General features: G+C 33.8%; 1 protein-coding gene across 6 annotated transcripts in view; it reads right to left on the bottom strand.

Annotated features, from left to right (window-relative positions):
- LOC125272290 (vang-like protein 1) overlaps positions 1-15,982 on the bottom strand; it is a 153,324-nt gene that overhangs the window by 7,955 nt on the left and 129,387 nt on the right. For all 6 annotated transcript variants that reach the window (XM_048197039.1, XM_048197038.1, XM_048197037.1 and 3 more), the window contains one exon: positions 15,515-15,648. In XM_048197039.1, coding sequence (XP_048052996.1) covers positions 15,515-15,648 — 134 coding nt within the window. The remainder of the gene's footprint in view (positions 1-15,514; positions 15,649-15,982) is intronic.

Below are 15,982 nucleotides of genomic sequence, written 5' to 3'. Positions count from 1 at the left end.
CAGGCGTTTATTTTCCTTGTTTTACGGTTAGGCCTTTTATATCATCAGTACATCTGAATCAAATTAACTTGTGTATTAAAGCATGATAGCTGATATTGCTCACTAAATAAATAGTTTCAGGGGAAGTTATATGATAGTAGATTAGATAATAGATCAAAACAGCTTTATTCATCGTCGTGTAATTAGAGAAAAAGTCTTCTCAACGGGATTATATAACTTTGGGGCTTGTGGTGGGTGAAAGTGGTAAAATGAGAATATCCTTATTCCTTATTAAATGTACAACCCAGGTGAAAAAAAAATACTATAGTAAATAGTAGCCTATTGTGTTTTTGAACCATACTATAGTAAATTGTAGAATACTGTCTATATTAGCCTATAGTATTTACAACACTTTGTTAATGAATGCTACAGCATACTGCAGTATAGTGAACTGATACTGTAATAAATACTGTAGTATACTTTCATTTTTTACTACATTGTGATTCTGTTGACTGTCTATATGTGTCAGCTCGGCTGATTTTTGGATTGATGGGGAGAGGGAAGTTTATAAAAAAAAAAAAAAAAACAATGCTTAAAAGCAGCACTATATATATATATATATATATATATATATATATATATATATATATATATATATACTAGGCTAAATGGGAAATCATACTAAATACCAAAACTGTATTATATACTACTACTATATTTAATTTGTCCTGTTTTGTCTCCTTTTATCTTGCTTTCAATACAAGCACAAAGGGGATTCAGATCCTGAAGACTCCATGCAATCTCGCTGTACCCTCACCGTCTCTGCTCCTTGGATTTTGCAAGCTTTTCCTTGCTCCTTATTTTTAATAAACCTTCAATAAACATAAAAGTTCCCAGTGTTGTTTTTTGTGAAAAAGGGCAGATACACCTGTATATGATTAACACACAACTTGGCACACAATCTTTAGTTCTTTAGATTGCTCCTGCTCACTAGAACATATTTCCTCTTTTCCGTGTAAGTGGGGAAACCATGCATTCATACTCCTTTCTCTGAACAACTGGATCATCCTCGTGCAGCACTGCAAACCATAGCGGAGACTACAAGATCATGTAGGAAAGGACAGATGAAATGCTTGACATGCAGTTTATTAGAAATGTATAAATCCATTGCATTAAACCAGTGCAAAAGTCAATGTGTGTGTATGATCATGTTTTGTTTTAGAATTGAATATATTGTGTATGAATCTATATAGTAATAAGTTAATGGGGTGCATAAGAATTGTAAACATTAAGATTATTTAAATTTCCTTAATTAAATTTTACATTTCACTTGTTTGCAATGTTTTTTAAGGCAATCACCTGTCACCTGCAGGTCTCATGTCCTTGTGAAACCACAGTGAACATGACATGATTGCAATTTCACATATCAGAAATACAGAAAAACTTCATTCTTACTAGTAAAAACTTCATTCTTTACTAGTAAGAATGAAGTTGTTACTAGTAAGAATGTAGTTGTTAATAGTAAGAATGTAGTTTTTACTAGTAAGAATGAAGTTTTTACTAGTGGAAATGTAATTCTTGATATCAACAATTCAGTTGTTGATATCAGGAATTACATTTCCACTAGTAACAATGTTAATTCTTGATATCAACATTTGAATTTCCACTAGTAAAAACTAGAATTCTTGATATCTGTAATTGTATTTTCACTAGTGAAATGTCACCATAGGCTGCCATTCAAATTCAATTGTTGATATCAAGAATTGAGTTCTTACTAGTTGAAATTCCAATTTCACATATCAGAAATACAATTCTTACTAGTAAAAACTTCATTCTTACTAGTAACAACTTCATTCTTACTAGTAACAACTTCATTCTTACTAGTAAAAACTTCATTCTTACTAGTAACAACTTCATTCTTCCTAGTAAAAACTACATTCTTACTAGTAACAACTTCATTCTTACTAGTAAAAACTTCATTCTTACTAGTAAGAATGAAGTTTTTACTAGTGGAAATGTAATTCCTGATATCAACAATTAAGTTCTTGATATCAACAATTGATATCCTGGGAATGAATAAAAGTCAAAACGGCTTGTCGAAGTGTAGGTAAGGCGCGTTAAAAATAGTTTTGACGCAAATCGACAGAGGTTCGATTCCGCCTTTTGCCGAACTCTCTCTTCTTCCTTTTCCCATCCATCAGATTGGAAAGGCATTTATCTTCAATAAAAATGAAGATATAAAAATAAGATATTCGAAAAGTGTCGAACTTACGAACTTAAGAAATTAAAAAGACTTCCTATTTCTGCGGTTTGTGCATTTTATAAGTCAAACTGCATCGTTGACAAAGTGGATGTAAACTGACTACAACGCACTGCACCATCCAGCACCAAAATTCGCAATAATGGAAGTATACCGCTCAATTCATTTAGTGTATTTATGTATATTGATACACCGTTTACTCTTTTATGAAACTATCATAGTTAATGAAGCCCAAGTGCCACCTACAGGCCTATTAGTGTAGGTTGATGAAATGGTGACATGAAAAGAAAGGACTTTATTATGTTACCATTTTTGATAATTATGCAGCATTATGAAAAAAGTCTCTTAATAAACTCCTCCTGCATTTATTTGATCAATAACAGCAATATAGTGAAAGATGATTACAATTTACAGTGATGGTTTTCTATTTTAATATACTTTTAAATATAATGTATTCCTATAATTTATGCTGTTCTTTTCTAACATTTTATTCATCAAAGAATCTTGGAAAAAAAGTATCACAGGTTATAAAAAATATTAAGCAGCACAACTGTTTGTAACATTGATAATAAATCATCATATTAGAATGATTTCTGAAGGACCATGTGACACTGAAGACTGGAGTAATGATGCTAAAAAATTCAGTTTTGCTTCACATAAATCAATATATTTTGAACTGTATTAAAACAGAAAACCATTATTTTAATTGTAAAAATATTTCACAATATTACTGTTTTTTCTGTATTTTTGATCAAATAAATGCAGCCTTCTTGCAAAAACATAACCTATATATATATATATATATATATATATATATATATATATATATATATATATATATATATATATATATACATTGCCCCTTTTTTACATTTGAGCCCCTGCCCCTGAGGAACTCTCTGCATGTCCCTGTCTGTTATTATTGCACCGTTTAATGTACAACAACACTAATGTACAAATATTATCTGACACCATTTATAAGTAGCCTGTAAATATAGCATCTAACTACTATGTGCACTTATTGCAAAGAGAATACTTTTTTATAGGGCAAATAGAATATTTAGCTTTTTTCACTTAGTGTAAGTAGCATATAAGAAATGGTGCTATTTTCACTTAGTGTAAATAGATTCTGTTGCTATTTTCACTTAGAGCTATTTTCACATTTCGCAGTCTGTTCCCACGGATTTAAACTGTACTCGTCCAATAAGAGAACAGGCTTCCGGGTTATCGCAAATAAAATAATGATATTTTTATATAGGGCAAACAGAATGAATCTTAGGCCAATTACTTTTTGTGTAGGCCTATGTGGAATGCATCAAATTGTCTTAACTGCATGCTTAAAATAATTCTCTGAGGCACTTTTTTTTTTCTAACTCAGAAGACAATTAGGACTTTAGGGTAAGGTCAAGAAGGGATACAGCTACGGACACTGGGAATGCGCTAAATTAATATTTGGTCATTTCATTACTGTATGAGCACGAACAGCCCATTACCAACACATGTATATCAAACTTATAAAAACTTTGTAAACATGGAGAACAATAAATGACCACACATGCTGAGTTTTATGAATTTATGATGCTGGTGGTGAGTGTAAAATCAAATTCAAAACAGCCATTTCACCTGGAAGATTAAGGCTGTGATATTAATGTTGGCCACTAGAGAGGGCCACACGATAAGGAATCTTTTAACCTTAATCTTTTCTCTATCATTTTTTTCTTTGTTTTTTCACTTTTACATGCCCCAATAAAATATTATTTGTCAAGTTTCCAGACATGATTGCTGTAGACCTACATTTAAAAGGAAGAGACCATTTTATTCATCTCTTTTAACATAACGTACACGATTCCATTCTATTCCGTATTGTTTTGCAGGAAAAAGCTCTGTAATGGAACAGTAGAGGCACTTTACCAAAACAGAAAAAAAAAGTTTACGAATAAAGCATTCATTAGTTATTTTATGATACTACCGTTGTTAGGTTTTAAGTAAACATTATAGTTATAAAGTAAAACGACAATAACAAGGACAACAACAATAATAATAACAGGCTGACAACCCGATGGGCAAGATTACATTCTTATTAAATCATTGTCTCTTCCACTCCAAACCCACTACAATTGAGAGACCTTCCAGATGCATATTTCATTCAAATATATTATGCAACTGGACTATCAGACGAGTTATCCAGTGTTATATTTAATGTGACATTAAAATGGCCGACGGGACTAGGAAAGAGGTTCAAAAAGACTTTATCATTCATCTTGTCCAATGTGGCCCTATACTTCAAGTTAATGGACAACATATTACTGTAAATAAAAATAATACAAGTTATTAGCACATTACAGTGTAGCTATCATGCCATATTTACGCATCCATTGGACAGAGAGTGCAAATATTTCAGCTCATTATTAGGCTATCCCATATGAGAAGGTGTCGGTGTACATAATACATCAAAATGTACAGTAAAAATGTTCAGTAGCCAATAACTTTTCATTACACTGTTTTACAATGCATAGGCCTTTAATCAAAGAGAAACACCGGCACGAATTTGGGCACAATGATGACACATTCTGTATTAGAGCCATATGTAAATGTCATGGATGGAACAATAAAAAAATAGTCCACTGATGCATTAGACAGTGTAATGAAGACAAAAATAAACATGAAAAACGACATGAGGTTATTTTTCTTATGTTCATGTCAATGGTAAAATAAATGATAAATGAATGCCTTGTTCATTTTTTCCCTTAATTCTCAGAAGGACCCCGTGGCCAATAAAAACAAACAGGATGAAACTACTTTTTTCAACAATTAAAAAAAAAAAAAAAAAAAAAAAATCAAGCCATAATATAATTTTTATGTTTTATTAACTAAATGAAAAAATAAAGGAGCCATTTCTCTGGACGGATGTTCTTCCTCCATCTTTGGCTTACAGAGGATTATGCGAAAACCACATCTCATTAATATTCATTAGCTCATTACCATAGCTATTTTTACCTGTAAAAATTGCGTTTCTAGATATCAGTAATTGAATTTTCACTAGTTGCAAGAGCAATTTCAGATATCAACTCTCTTTGTTGATATCAATAATTACATTGTTACTAGTAAAAATGCGAATTTTTGATATCAAGAATTCAGTTGTCACTAGTTGAAATGTCAGTTCTTGATATCAACAATTGAATTGCTACTAGTAAAAATGTTCATTTTTGATATCTGAAGATGCATTTCTGATATCAACATAATTTCAGATATGTAAAATGGCTTTCTTACTAGTAACAATCACATTCATGATATCAGAAACTAATATTGTCACTAGTGACAATCAAATTATTGATATCAAAAATGAACATTGTTACTAGTAGCAATTCAATTGTTGATATCAAGAACTAACATTTCAACTAGTGACAAATGAATTATTGATATCAAAAATTTGCATTTTTACTAGTAAGAATTGTATTTCTGATATGTGAAATTGGAATTTCAACTAGTAAGAACTCAATTCTTGATATCAACAGTTGAATTTGAATGGCAGCCTATTGTGACATTTCACTAGTGAAAATACAGTTACAGATATCAAGAATTCTAGTTTTTACTAGTGGAAATTCAAATGTTGATATCAAGAATACATATTTCTGCGAGTGATGACATCATTGTTGATATCAAGCATTAACATTTTTACTAGTGGAAATTCAAATGACAATTTGTCATTTGTCAACAACAATTGTCATTGTTACTAGTAGAAATGTAATTGCAGATATCAAGAATTAACATTTTAACTAGTGAAAACTGAATTGTTGATATCAAAATTTCATATCCTGGGAATGATTAAAAGTCAAAACGGCTTGCCTATTGCCTTTCCCAAGATATAAATTGCTGATATCAAGAATTCTAGTTTTTACTAGTGGAAAATAATTCTTGATATCAAAAATTAGCATTTTAACTAGTGAAAATTGAATTGTTGATATCAAAAATTAACCTTGTTACTAGTGGAAATGTAATTCTTGATATCAAAAATTGCCATTGTTACTAGTGGAAATGTAATTCCTGATATCAAGAATTAGCATTTTAACTAGTGAAAACTGAATTGTTGATATCAAGAATTCATATCCTGAGAATGAATAAAAGTCAAAACGGCTTGCCATACACACTGTGCTCAGACTTTTCTCCTTAGATAGAGACTCTGTATCACTCAGATTTATCTCCTGTAAAGATTCAGAAGAGATCTCATCATCTTCATATACTGTGCTCATATTTTTCTCCTTAGATAGAGACTTTGGTGGTCTCACATTTGTCTCCTCTAAAGATTCAGAAGAGATCTCAACAGCATCACACACTGTGCTCATATTTTTCTGCTTGGCTATAAAGACCTTGAATCACTCATATTTGTCTCCTCTAAAGATTCAGAAGAGATCTCAGTAACATCACACACTGTGCTCATATTTTTCTCCTTAGATAGAGACTTTGGTGGTCTCACATTTGTCTCCTCTAAAGTTTAAAAGAGATCTCAGTAACATCACACACTATGCTCAGATTTTTCTCCTTACCTAGAGATTTTGGATCACTCATATTTTTCTTTTCTTAAGATTCAGAAGAGATCTCAACAACATCACATATGGTGCTCATATTTTTCTCCTTACATAGAGACTATGGATCATTCATATTTGTCTCCTGTAAAGATTCAGAAGAGATCTCAACAACATCACACACGGTGCTCAGATTTTTCTGCTATACTAAAGATTCTGGATGACTCACATTTGTCTCCTCTAAAATTTAGAAGATATTTCAACAACATCACACATTGTACTCAGACTTTTCTCCTCAGCTAGAGACTCAGGATCACTCACACTTGTCATTTCTAAAGTTTCAAAAGAGATCTCAATAACATCACACACTGTGCTCAGACTTTTCTCCTTAGCTAAAGACTTTGGTGTTCTCACATTTGTCCCCTTTAAATTTTAAAAGTGATCTCAACAACTTTGCAATGTGTATACCAAGTTAACCATACCAAGTGTATACCAAGTTGCAATGTGTATACCAATTCTATCATATGTATTAATAATCAAATTAGTCAAGGATTGGGTCATAAGCCATTTAATGTGCCTTTCAGCAAAGAAAGTGCATGAATACCTAACCGGTAGTAATTTTCCTGATAACAGCATCTGGTACATTACTATTTTAAGAAAGTACTACTTTCTTATTATATCTACAATTAAGAGTAAAATGTTAACCTCATTTTCCTCATAATTTCACTCTTAATATAGGCTTAAACGCTGAAATTATGGACTTTTTTTATTTTATTGTTGCACAATTTGTAAAGTTGTTGAGATCTCATCTAAACTTTAAGAGAAGACACATGTGAGAGCTCCCAAGTCTCTAGCTGAGGAGAAAAGTCTGAGCACAGTGTGTGATGTTACTGAGATCTCTTTAAGAGGAGACACATGTGAGAGCTCCTGAGTCTCTAGCTGAGGAGAAAAGTCTGAGCGTAGTGTGTGATGTTGCTGAGATCTCTTCTAAAACTTTAAGAGGAGACAAATGTGAGAGCTCCTGAGCCAAATGTGAGGAGACAAATGTGAGAGCTCCTGAGTCAAATGTGAGGAGACAAATGTGAGAGCTCCTGAGTCTCTAGCTGAGGAGAAAAGTCTGAGCACAGCGTGTGATGTTACTGAGATCTCTTCTAAAACTTAAAAAAAGAAGGCCATTGTGAGAGTGTAGAGATTTTGTCTCAGGAGACAAGTGTGAGAAGCAGGAGACTAAAGCAAAAGTCTCCATTTGATATTAATTTAACCTCATTTATGTCTAGCAGAAACATTTGAGATGTTAAACTTTTTTTCTCCCCTTTGGGTAGCTTCTATCTCATTCCACTTCAATCAAGCACAATACACACATTCTCATATTTGAAGTTTAGTTTTGTTGCACAATTACTTAACAGAGGAAAACATGACCAATATTTTCATGCATGCAAAATGGGTTGTACAAGGCAAACTTTACAATGTTAAATGAAGAAATGAGGAACTGGTTCATTATTAAATTTGTTTAAAAAGAAAGTATCTATCTTAGCCTAAACATCTCACACTTGTCTAATCCCTTGTTTGGAATATGCACTGCATATACAATGCTGGGTATTGAAGATAAATTTAAATGTGTATCCCTTTATATTCATATTATGTAAGGTATAATGCTATTTAAATAATAGTTTCAGTATTTACAATATTAGTAAAAATTTAAAATTTAACATGTTTCTCCTAAAATAAAATTGAAGACATCTGGGGCTGGTTGCAAAAACTTCTTAGAATAGTCTTAAAAATTTAGTCATTTAATTTTTAAAAAAAAACTTCAAGCCTGGTAATAACATTTAAAATAAGTTGCATAAAAAGGTATATCTGTTTAATTTGAATCAGGAAAGTAAGACTGACTGTCCTTTGGTTAACTGCTACTTAGTCAAACTAGTTCCTAAGTTAAAATGCAACTATGCTAAGATAATGCAGCTGGCACCAAAAGACAAAGCTGATACCTAAATGAGACATGTAACAGAATAATCAGCTCTTAGTGTCCCAAACTTAGAGAAAGCTCTGTCAGAGCCATAGCCTTGTGGACAGCACATCAGCATTGAGACACAGAAGCTCCTCAGACAGCACGAGTTCGAATCCCAGCTAAAGGTACTTTCCATCTCCTGTTCCCTTCTCACCTCTCCCATCCTACTGTCCTGTCCATTAAAGGTAAAAAAAAAACAATGTCACAAAAAAAAAAAAAAAAAAAAAAAAAAACTTCTGAACATATTTTTACAATAAAGAGATTTCTTATTTCTCATTTTCTCTCAGAACTTTCTCATGTCTCAGTTGTGTCTACTTGTATTTCTCTTAAGGCATTTTAGGAGAAACATCTGAGACAGTGTTGATACTACAATGAGAGATATTTGAGAATCACAACTAAGTCTCATGAGCTTAAAAAGAGCAACCACTGAGCAATAAAATAATGGAGTCTTGAAAGAGACTACAGAAAGACAATAATGAGATGTTCTATTTTGTTCCACCAAAATCTCAGTTTTAACTCATTTTCTCTCAGATATTTCTCATGTCTCATTTGTGTCTATTCTTATTTCTCCTACAGAATTTTAGGAGAAACATCTGAAACAATTTTGATACTAAAATGAGAGATATACGAGAATCACTACTTGGTATCCTGAGATCAGAAAGAGCAACATCTGAGCAATAAAATGTTTCTCTGATGGAGCCTTGAAAGAGATAACAGAGCGATAATAAAGAGATCTCCCATGTCTCTCACACCAAATTCTCAGTTTTGACTCTTTTCTTTTTGACACATGTCTCATTTGTGCCTATTTTTATTTCTCCTTAGGAATTTTAGGAGACACATCTGAAACACTGCTGATACTGAAATGAGAGATATATGAGAATTACAGCTAAGTCTCATGAACTTAGAAAGAGCAACCTCTGAGCAATAAAATGGAGTCTTAAAAGAGACTGCAGCAAGACAATAAAGAGATGTTCTAAGTTTCTTCCACCACACTCTCAGTTTTGACTTTTGTTTCTCTCAGATATTTATCATGTCTCATTTCTGTCTACTCTTATTTCTCCTAAGGAATTTTAGGAGAAACATCTGAAACTCTGTTGACACTAAAATGAGGGATATATGAGAATCACAACTAAGTCTCATGAGCTTAGGAAAAGCAACCACTGAGCAATATTTTTTTTCCTATGGGTTAGATCAAAAGATCTGGGAAAAAAATAAATAAATACAGTACCTGCCCATTGACCCTCCCCTTGAAGAAATCAGGACAGAAGTGGTTGAAAGTGGACAAAAGAGATGGATTAAAACCCCAGATGTAAATGGTTATGTGTCTCCCTCATTTACTTGTGATCCGATCGACCAAAATGCATCTTAATACCAGGTGTAAACAGGGCCTTGGGGTGATTTCAAGAGTCTGTTCATTCAACTATGAGAACTTCAAAGATAATATTTTGTGTATGTAATAAATATGCAGCTGGTTAATATGTCTGTGTCTACCAGGAGCTGATGTCAATGTGTGTTAATAGTTGGCTGGATGGTCTGAATAAGCCCAGAACTGTTCCTCTACTCATTCATCTCTAAAACTAAACAGACAAGCTTAAAAAAAAAAAAAAAAAAAAAAAAAAAAGTTTAATTTTTTCTTTTGTTCCAAAAGCAAAATAAATGGCTGACCAATGCCAATATAGCAAAGCAGAGTGGAGGACAGCCAAGGATCCAAAAAGCCCTGGGTATACTTCGTTTTTTTACGTGTACATGCAGAGTTGAATGCACAGCCTTGGAAAGTATACTTCATTTGACATTTGACTTGTTTTGATCAATCTCTCACCACGAGTTACAACCCATGTAAACATCTTTGTATTCCTTCATGTTAGAGTTGTACAAATGAGGGTACTTTCTAACCTCTTTGCAAAATCTCTCATCTATGTAGGCCTCCATCGTCGCTGTAGCTTGAATGCGTTCCGGTGTGTTCTGTTTATGCAGTTTTTCTTTTACTACCTTGTGAATTGATGCCCCCAGGGCACGCTGACCCTTGCATACGCGTAAAAAGTGACCACACTGAAAATCTGGGATCCAAAAAATTAAAAAAAGATTAAAAAATGAAAATAAAACAATTTTAGGATTTAAAAAAAATACAATAGAAAGAAACAGTAAGATGTACAAAGAAGAATAACAAATAAATACTTAATTAAATAAGCAAATTTATGAAAATGTAACAGTTATTTTCAGTGTGTTTTGGGGTAAGTTTACACGTTAACAATGTACTAAAAACGGAAAAGGTTTTTCTTTGTACAGATGACAACGTTATCAAAAAGATCCCTGTTCCCATGGATCCGCAAAAATGACTAAAAACATTGTATTATGCATGCCAGGCAAGTAGTTAGCAATGTCACTTTGTAAAGAAAGACTACACGCCTGCACACATACGCATTCTTTTACCCCTCATTTACACTGCACGCGTTACGGCTCTCTGCGTTACGGCTGCGAGATGGCTACCGGAGCTGATCCGCGGCCACTCTAGTCAATGCTTGTGTTTACACCAGCCACTTCACTAAAGATAGGCGGCAAGTCTATTTTCGACGGATGCTGTGTCCAAGCCGCGCAGTATAAATACAAAATAAAGTCAAAATAATCACCCTGTGAAGACTCCTGCTCATATTTCACGTCACTAGGAGGCCAGAAATTGACGACAAGAGAGTTTTTTGTCCTTGTCTGTAGGCTACAGCAAAAGGTATGGCATAGCAATAAACACAATTAAACTGGACAAAATATAACAATTTAGCCTTTCCACTAATACAATTGCCTTGCATTGTACCATATCTTCTCCCTCTACTTCGGCCTCTTTTCAACTTATTATATCCTCAGCTCTTCTTGCTTCTCCTACATCCTCAACTCTTCTTGCTCCATCTCCTCTTTCTATACCATCTTTTCCTTTCCCCTCATCTCTTTCTACCACTGCCATTGTAGGTCATTTATGCTGAATCAGGAATTGCAACAGGAGCTCACATCATCGTTCAGGGAAAAAACTGGATGGTGTAATACAATTATTGCCTTTTATACGTGTAAAAACACATTAAGGGAAGCAGGTTGAGGAGGTGATGGGAAGACGCCGTATATCAAATCTAATAATGTCACTGATTTAACCCACTGCCCAATAAAATAATAACATGGGTGAGTGCTATTGAAAGTGTTGTCTTTGTTGTTGAATAGACTTCTGTCAGCTTGTTAAACATTTATTTTTTTTGGGCATTTTCTACCATATGATGGCTGAAGCAGCAGCACGTGACACTGTTCTCATGGTAACCAGATCAACATTGTGAACGGAATACTACAAAACTGAAGTGAAAACACCAAATTATCATTAAATGGGATAAAATAGCTTCTCTTCCCTGCAAACGATACATTGAAGAATGTGGATATTTAACCAAGTCAAAAACAAATAAGGTAAGCAGGTATCCATATTCATTTCAGTGTCAAGACTCAAAACGCTATTAAAAAACGATATAAGTTATAAAAAACGGTATAAGTTATGTAAACGATATAAACACCTTCTGGGTTCTCGATTTTATCGATTTGAGCAACCATAAACAACGCAAAACATACAAATTTTGAGTTTTTGATAGGATTCCTATATAGAAAAATCACTCCCTGCCCTCCAGACTCATTTGCACTGCTGCTGTGACGTCATGTGCAAACAATATTAGGAAATTTGCATTTCCTGTGTTGTGTGTATTACTAACTCAGGAGATATTTATTTGGGGCTAATTGAGACCATTCCAAGTACAACTGAGATTTAAACAAATAATGGAGTTTTGTTTGTTGTGTTTGGAAAAATGGTGCACAAATGATTGTGATTTTTGTAAAAACAATAAAAAGAGCTGCAATAGTTTTTGCCTGATATATAAAAGTTTTGATTAGCTGTTTGAACTACTGGGAAAACATTTGGGAATTTTGTGCACAGTGTTTTGAGAAAATGATGCATGTGATTTAAAATGTGCATGAATTGAAGGAAAATTTACAACCTGTTTAGGACAATTACAAAGTGTTCAAATTACCGTGATAACTGTATTGAGAACAGTGACCTGAGTTTGGAGAAATGTGTAAACTGTAATAGTCTACAATTAATTTTTTTGACAGAAACTTTCCTTAATAAGCCTTTATCTGACCGAGTTTTCTTGTGCTGTAAATTGCTCATAAATCTTAAGATAGTTCGATAATCTCCATTCAGTTTTCACACAATATTAGCTGTTTTTATGCCTTTTGCATAACATTGCGCCATTTCATGCTTTTCATCTTCAGAAAGATCTTTCTTCCCATATTGCATGAGAACTGTGACTTTCTTAATAATGTGGGCGGTGGTGTAATGTAACAAAGTAATAATACTTAGTACAGTACATATTTTTTGGAAGAACCTGTAGCCTACTTTGAGTTTTTCTATTTCTGTCAACTTTTACTTTTACTCCAATACAATTCCCAAATAAAATGTATACTTTTACTCCAATACATTTCCCCAAAGCATTTTTGTTACTTACTACAAAATAAAGTCAGAAGAACATAGAATGCAAGCAAGCATGTGCAAGCAAGTGCTCACACAACCACGGTTGATTTCATTTTCCAGGTTTCATCCATTTCTGGAGCAACTGAGAAGAGTGCGCTGTCATTATACAGTACGAGAGTGGTCTCTAGAGGCAAAATAAAAACTATTACTGATGCCTCGTAGAGTTTGTTTTGACACGTGAAGTGAGGCTGTGCTGCACAGAGCGAGACATTTCAAAAACGGATTTCAAATATAGACAACAAAGTGGTATGTTATACAGTACACTATAGTACACGTTTTAATATCACTATAAAGTAATTAGTTTGTTGACAAAGATGCTGCATTAGTGGAGAACAGCCATTCTGGTAAAATATCTATACTTTTACTCAAGTATGGCTTTCAAGTACTTTATCCACCACTGTGGAAAAATCTCTAACTTTCCATTTACCAAATTAGACCTGGCAAACTATTTAACAAACCTGTCTGAGATTGATACCAGTTATCTAAAAATATATGGAGAAATAAAACAAACAAACAAACAAACAAACAAACAAACAAACAAACAAACACTTTCTTTGAAAAACTAAAACCTGAATGTTTATTGTACTGAAATCCTTTTGATGTGTCACTTGCATAATAATTTGGAACTCAGTATTTTACAAAACATGTTTGACTAAAACTGTAAGAATATCAAAGTTGTGTTCTAAATTTTAGTTTGATACCTCAAAAAATTCATTTTCAGTAAGTCTTTTCCACTTGATGACATCCAGGCTCCATATAGGTGCTTCCTTGGTGACCATATAAGGAAGCACCCATTTTAGGGCTGAACAATTAATCGCACAGTTAGAAAATAAAACATAGAAATGGCGCTTAAATGATTTGGCTTAGTGCGATTATGAAATCGCAGAGCTGCAATTATTTTTTTTGCGCGGCTTGTCAATGAAGTATGGCTCCAAATGCTAATCCATCTAAAAGCACTGCGAGTTTGACTTGTTTATAATGTGCATTTGAAAAAGCAACATGCATCAAACATCTTTCCAGACATGAAAAGCATTTATTAACATCTTGTCTAACAAAAGACAACATTTAATAACATGTTTTTACTCCAAACTCACTTTATAACAACAGTTGAGTATCCTTCTGTGAGATGATGTGGCTTCTTACACAGAATAAGGCAGTTATGTGTTTATTAGTCATGTTTAATCAATCAAGGTGTTTCAATCTTCTGTTTATTCAGCTACAGCAATAGTATGATAGGGATTTCCTGGAATGGCACGTTATCTATTTCAGCGGCAGGGCATATTTGCAGCTTCTGCGCTAGAGCACTTTCAGATGGAGAAGCATTTACTACTGATCACAGAGCCGTACAACTCTGACAATCTGCACATAAAATAATCACGCCTTTGCCAAATCGTGTGTGGTTTAATTGAGATTAAATTGAGATTAATCATCCAGCCCAATTTCCATATATGGTTTGACTTCTATGGTAATGGTCATGGCCTCTGGTTAAAAATGGTCTTACCTTAATTCAGTGTGTTCAGATATATGGGGATTAAATAATGTATTCTAGAATGAGCAAAGTGGGTACGACCTCTAGAATATTAGTCAACCACCTCGGTCTAATGACCAAGACTGACGAGTTTGTGATTATGAGATCGTATACCTGGCTGGTGCGAGACTCATTATAGGAAGTGTTATCGGAATTCAGATGAACGGGTGTAATTTTAATAAGGAGAAATTTCAATTAAATATATGACAGATCAAGATGGCGCCGGTGGAGTGGCAGCCTGTTGCACGCAGCATAGTATGTTTGTTTTACAGTGTTTGTGGAGTGTTTATATTATTTTTTTATCCGTTTTTATTGTTAGTCAATGTGAAGCAGTAGTTTTATTTTCAGTTTCAGATGGTACCTGTAACAAACAAAAAAATGAAGTGGATAAGACCGCTAACTATTGTCTACTGCTACAAGACACAGTATTCCAGGAGACACCGTGGGATGAGACCAGGAATTAAAAGAAATAAAAAAGCGGAGGAGGAGGGCATGGAGAGGATTGTTTAAACCTACCCTTCCATCCATTATCATCAATAGTACAGGCATGTCAAAATCAACAACTTCTCTGTGTTAAAATCACTGAACTGGAAAAGTATTTGAAATGATAAACACATTTTCGGCAAATGGAAATGATTCTTCTATACCTGAATGGTTGTGAACTCACCATCCACATTGTAGACTTTGAGGCCTGCCAGGTGTCTGGTGGCGCGGGACTTGGAAGCTGTTAGCATTGCAGGGTTATGGACAGCGAAGTCTTTGTAGTAGTTCTCTAATATAACCACAGCTGCCTTCTGGATGCTACACATGAAAAAGACCAGAAGATGAGTGATCATTATTGACTGTTTATCACTGTAAAGCTGCTTTAAAACCATCTGTATTGTATAAAGCACTACATAAATAAAGGTGACTTTAATTTACTATATAATGTAACGACTGAACTGAACAAACACAAATTGTTGCAGTTAATCTTCACAACCCTTCACCCATGCAAAGTGATGTCTGGTTTCCCAACTGAGGATTATCACCCTTTTGCTCTCCTCATACACTTCAAAGACACTTGAGGGATAGTGCCTGCTTAGAAAAGTACAGGCTACAAGAAACCCATGCAGTCCCATAGATACGGAATTCCACC

Source organism: Megalobrama amblycephala, linkage group LG7, assembly GCF_018812025.1.
Source record: "Megalobrama amblycephala isolate DHTTF-2021 linkage group LG7, ASM1881202v1, whole genome shotgun sequence".
In the NCBI taxonomy this organism is placed as follows: Eukaryota; Metazoa; Chordata; class Actinopteri; order Cypriniformes; family Xenocyprididae; genus Megalobrama; species Megalobrama amblycephala.
Note: the sequence above shows the minus strand (reverse complement) of the source record. Positions and strands in the feature narration are given on the sequence as shown.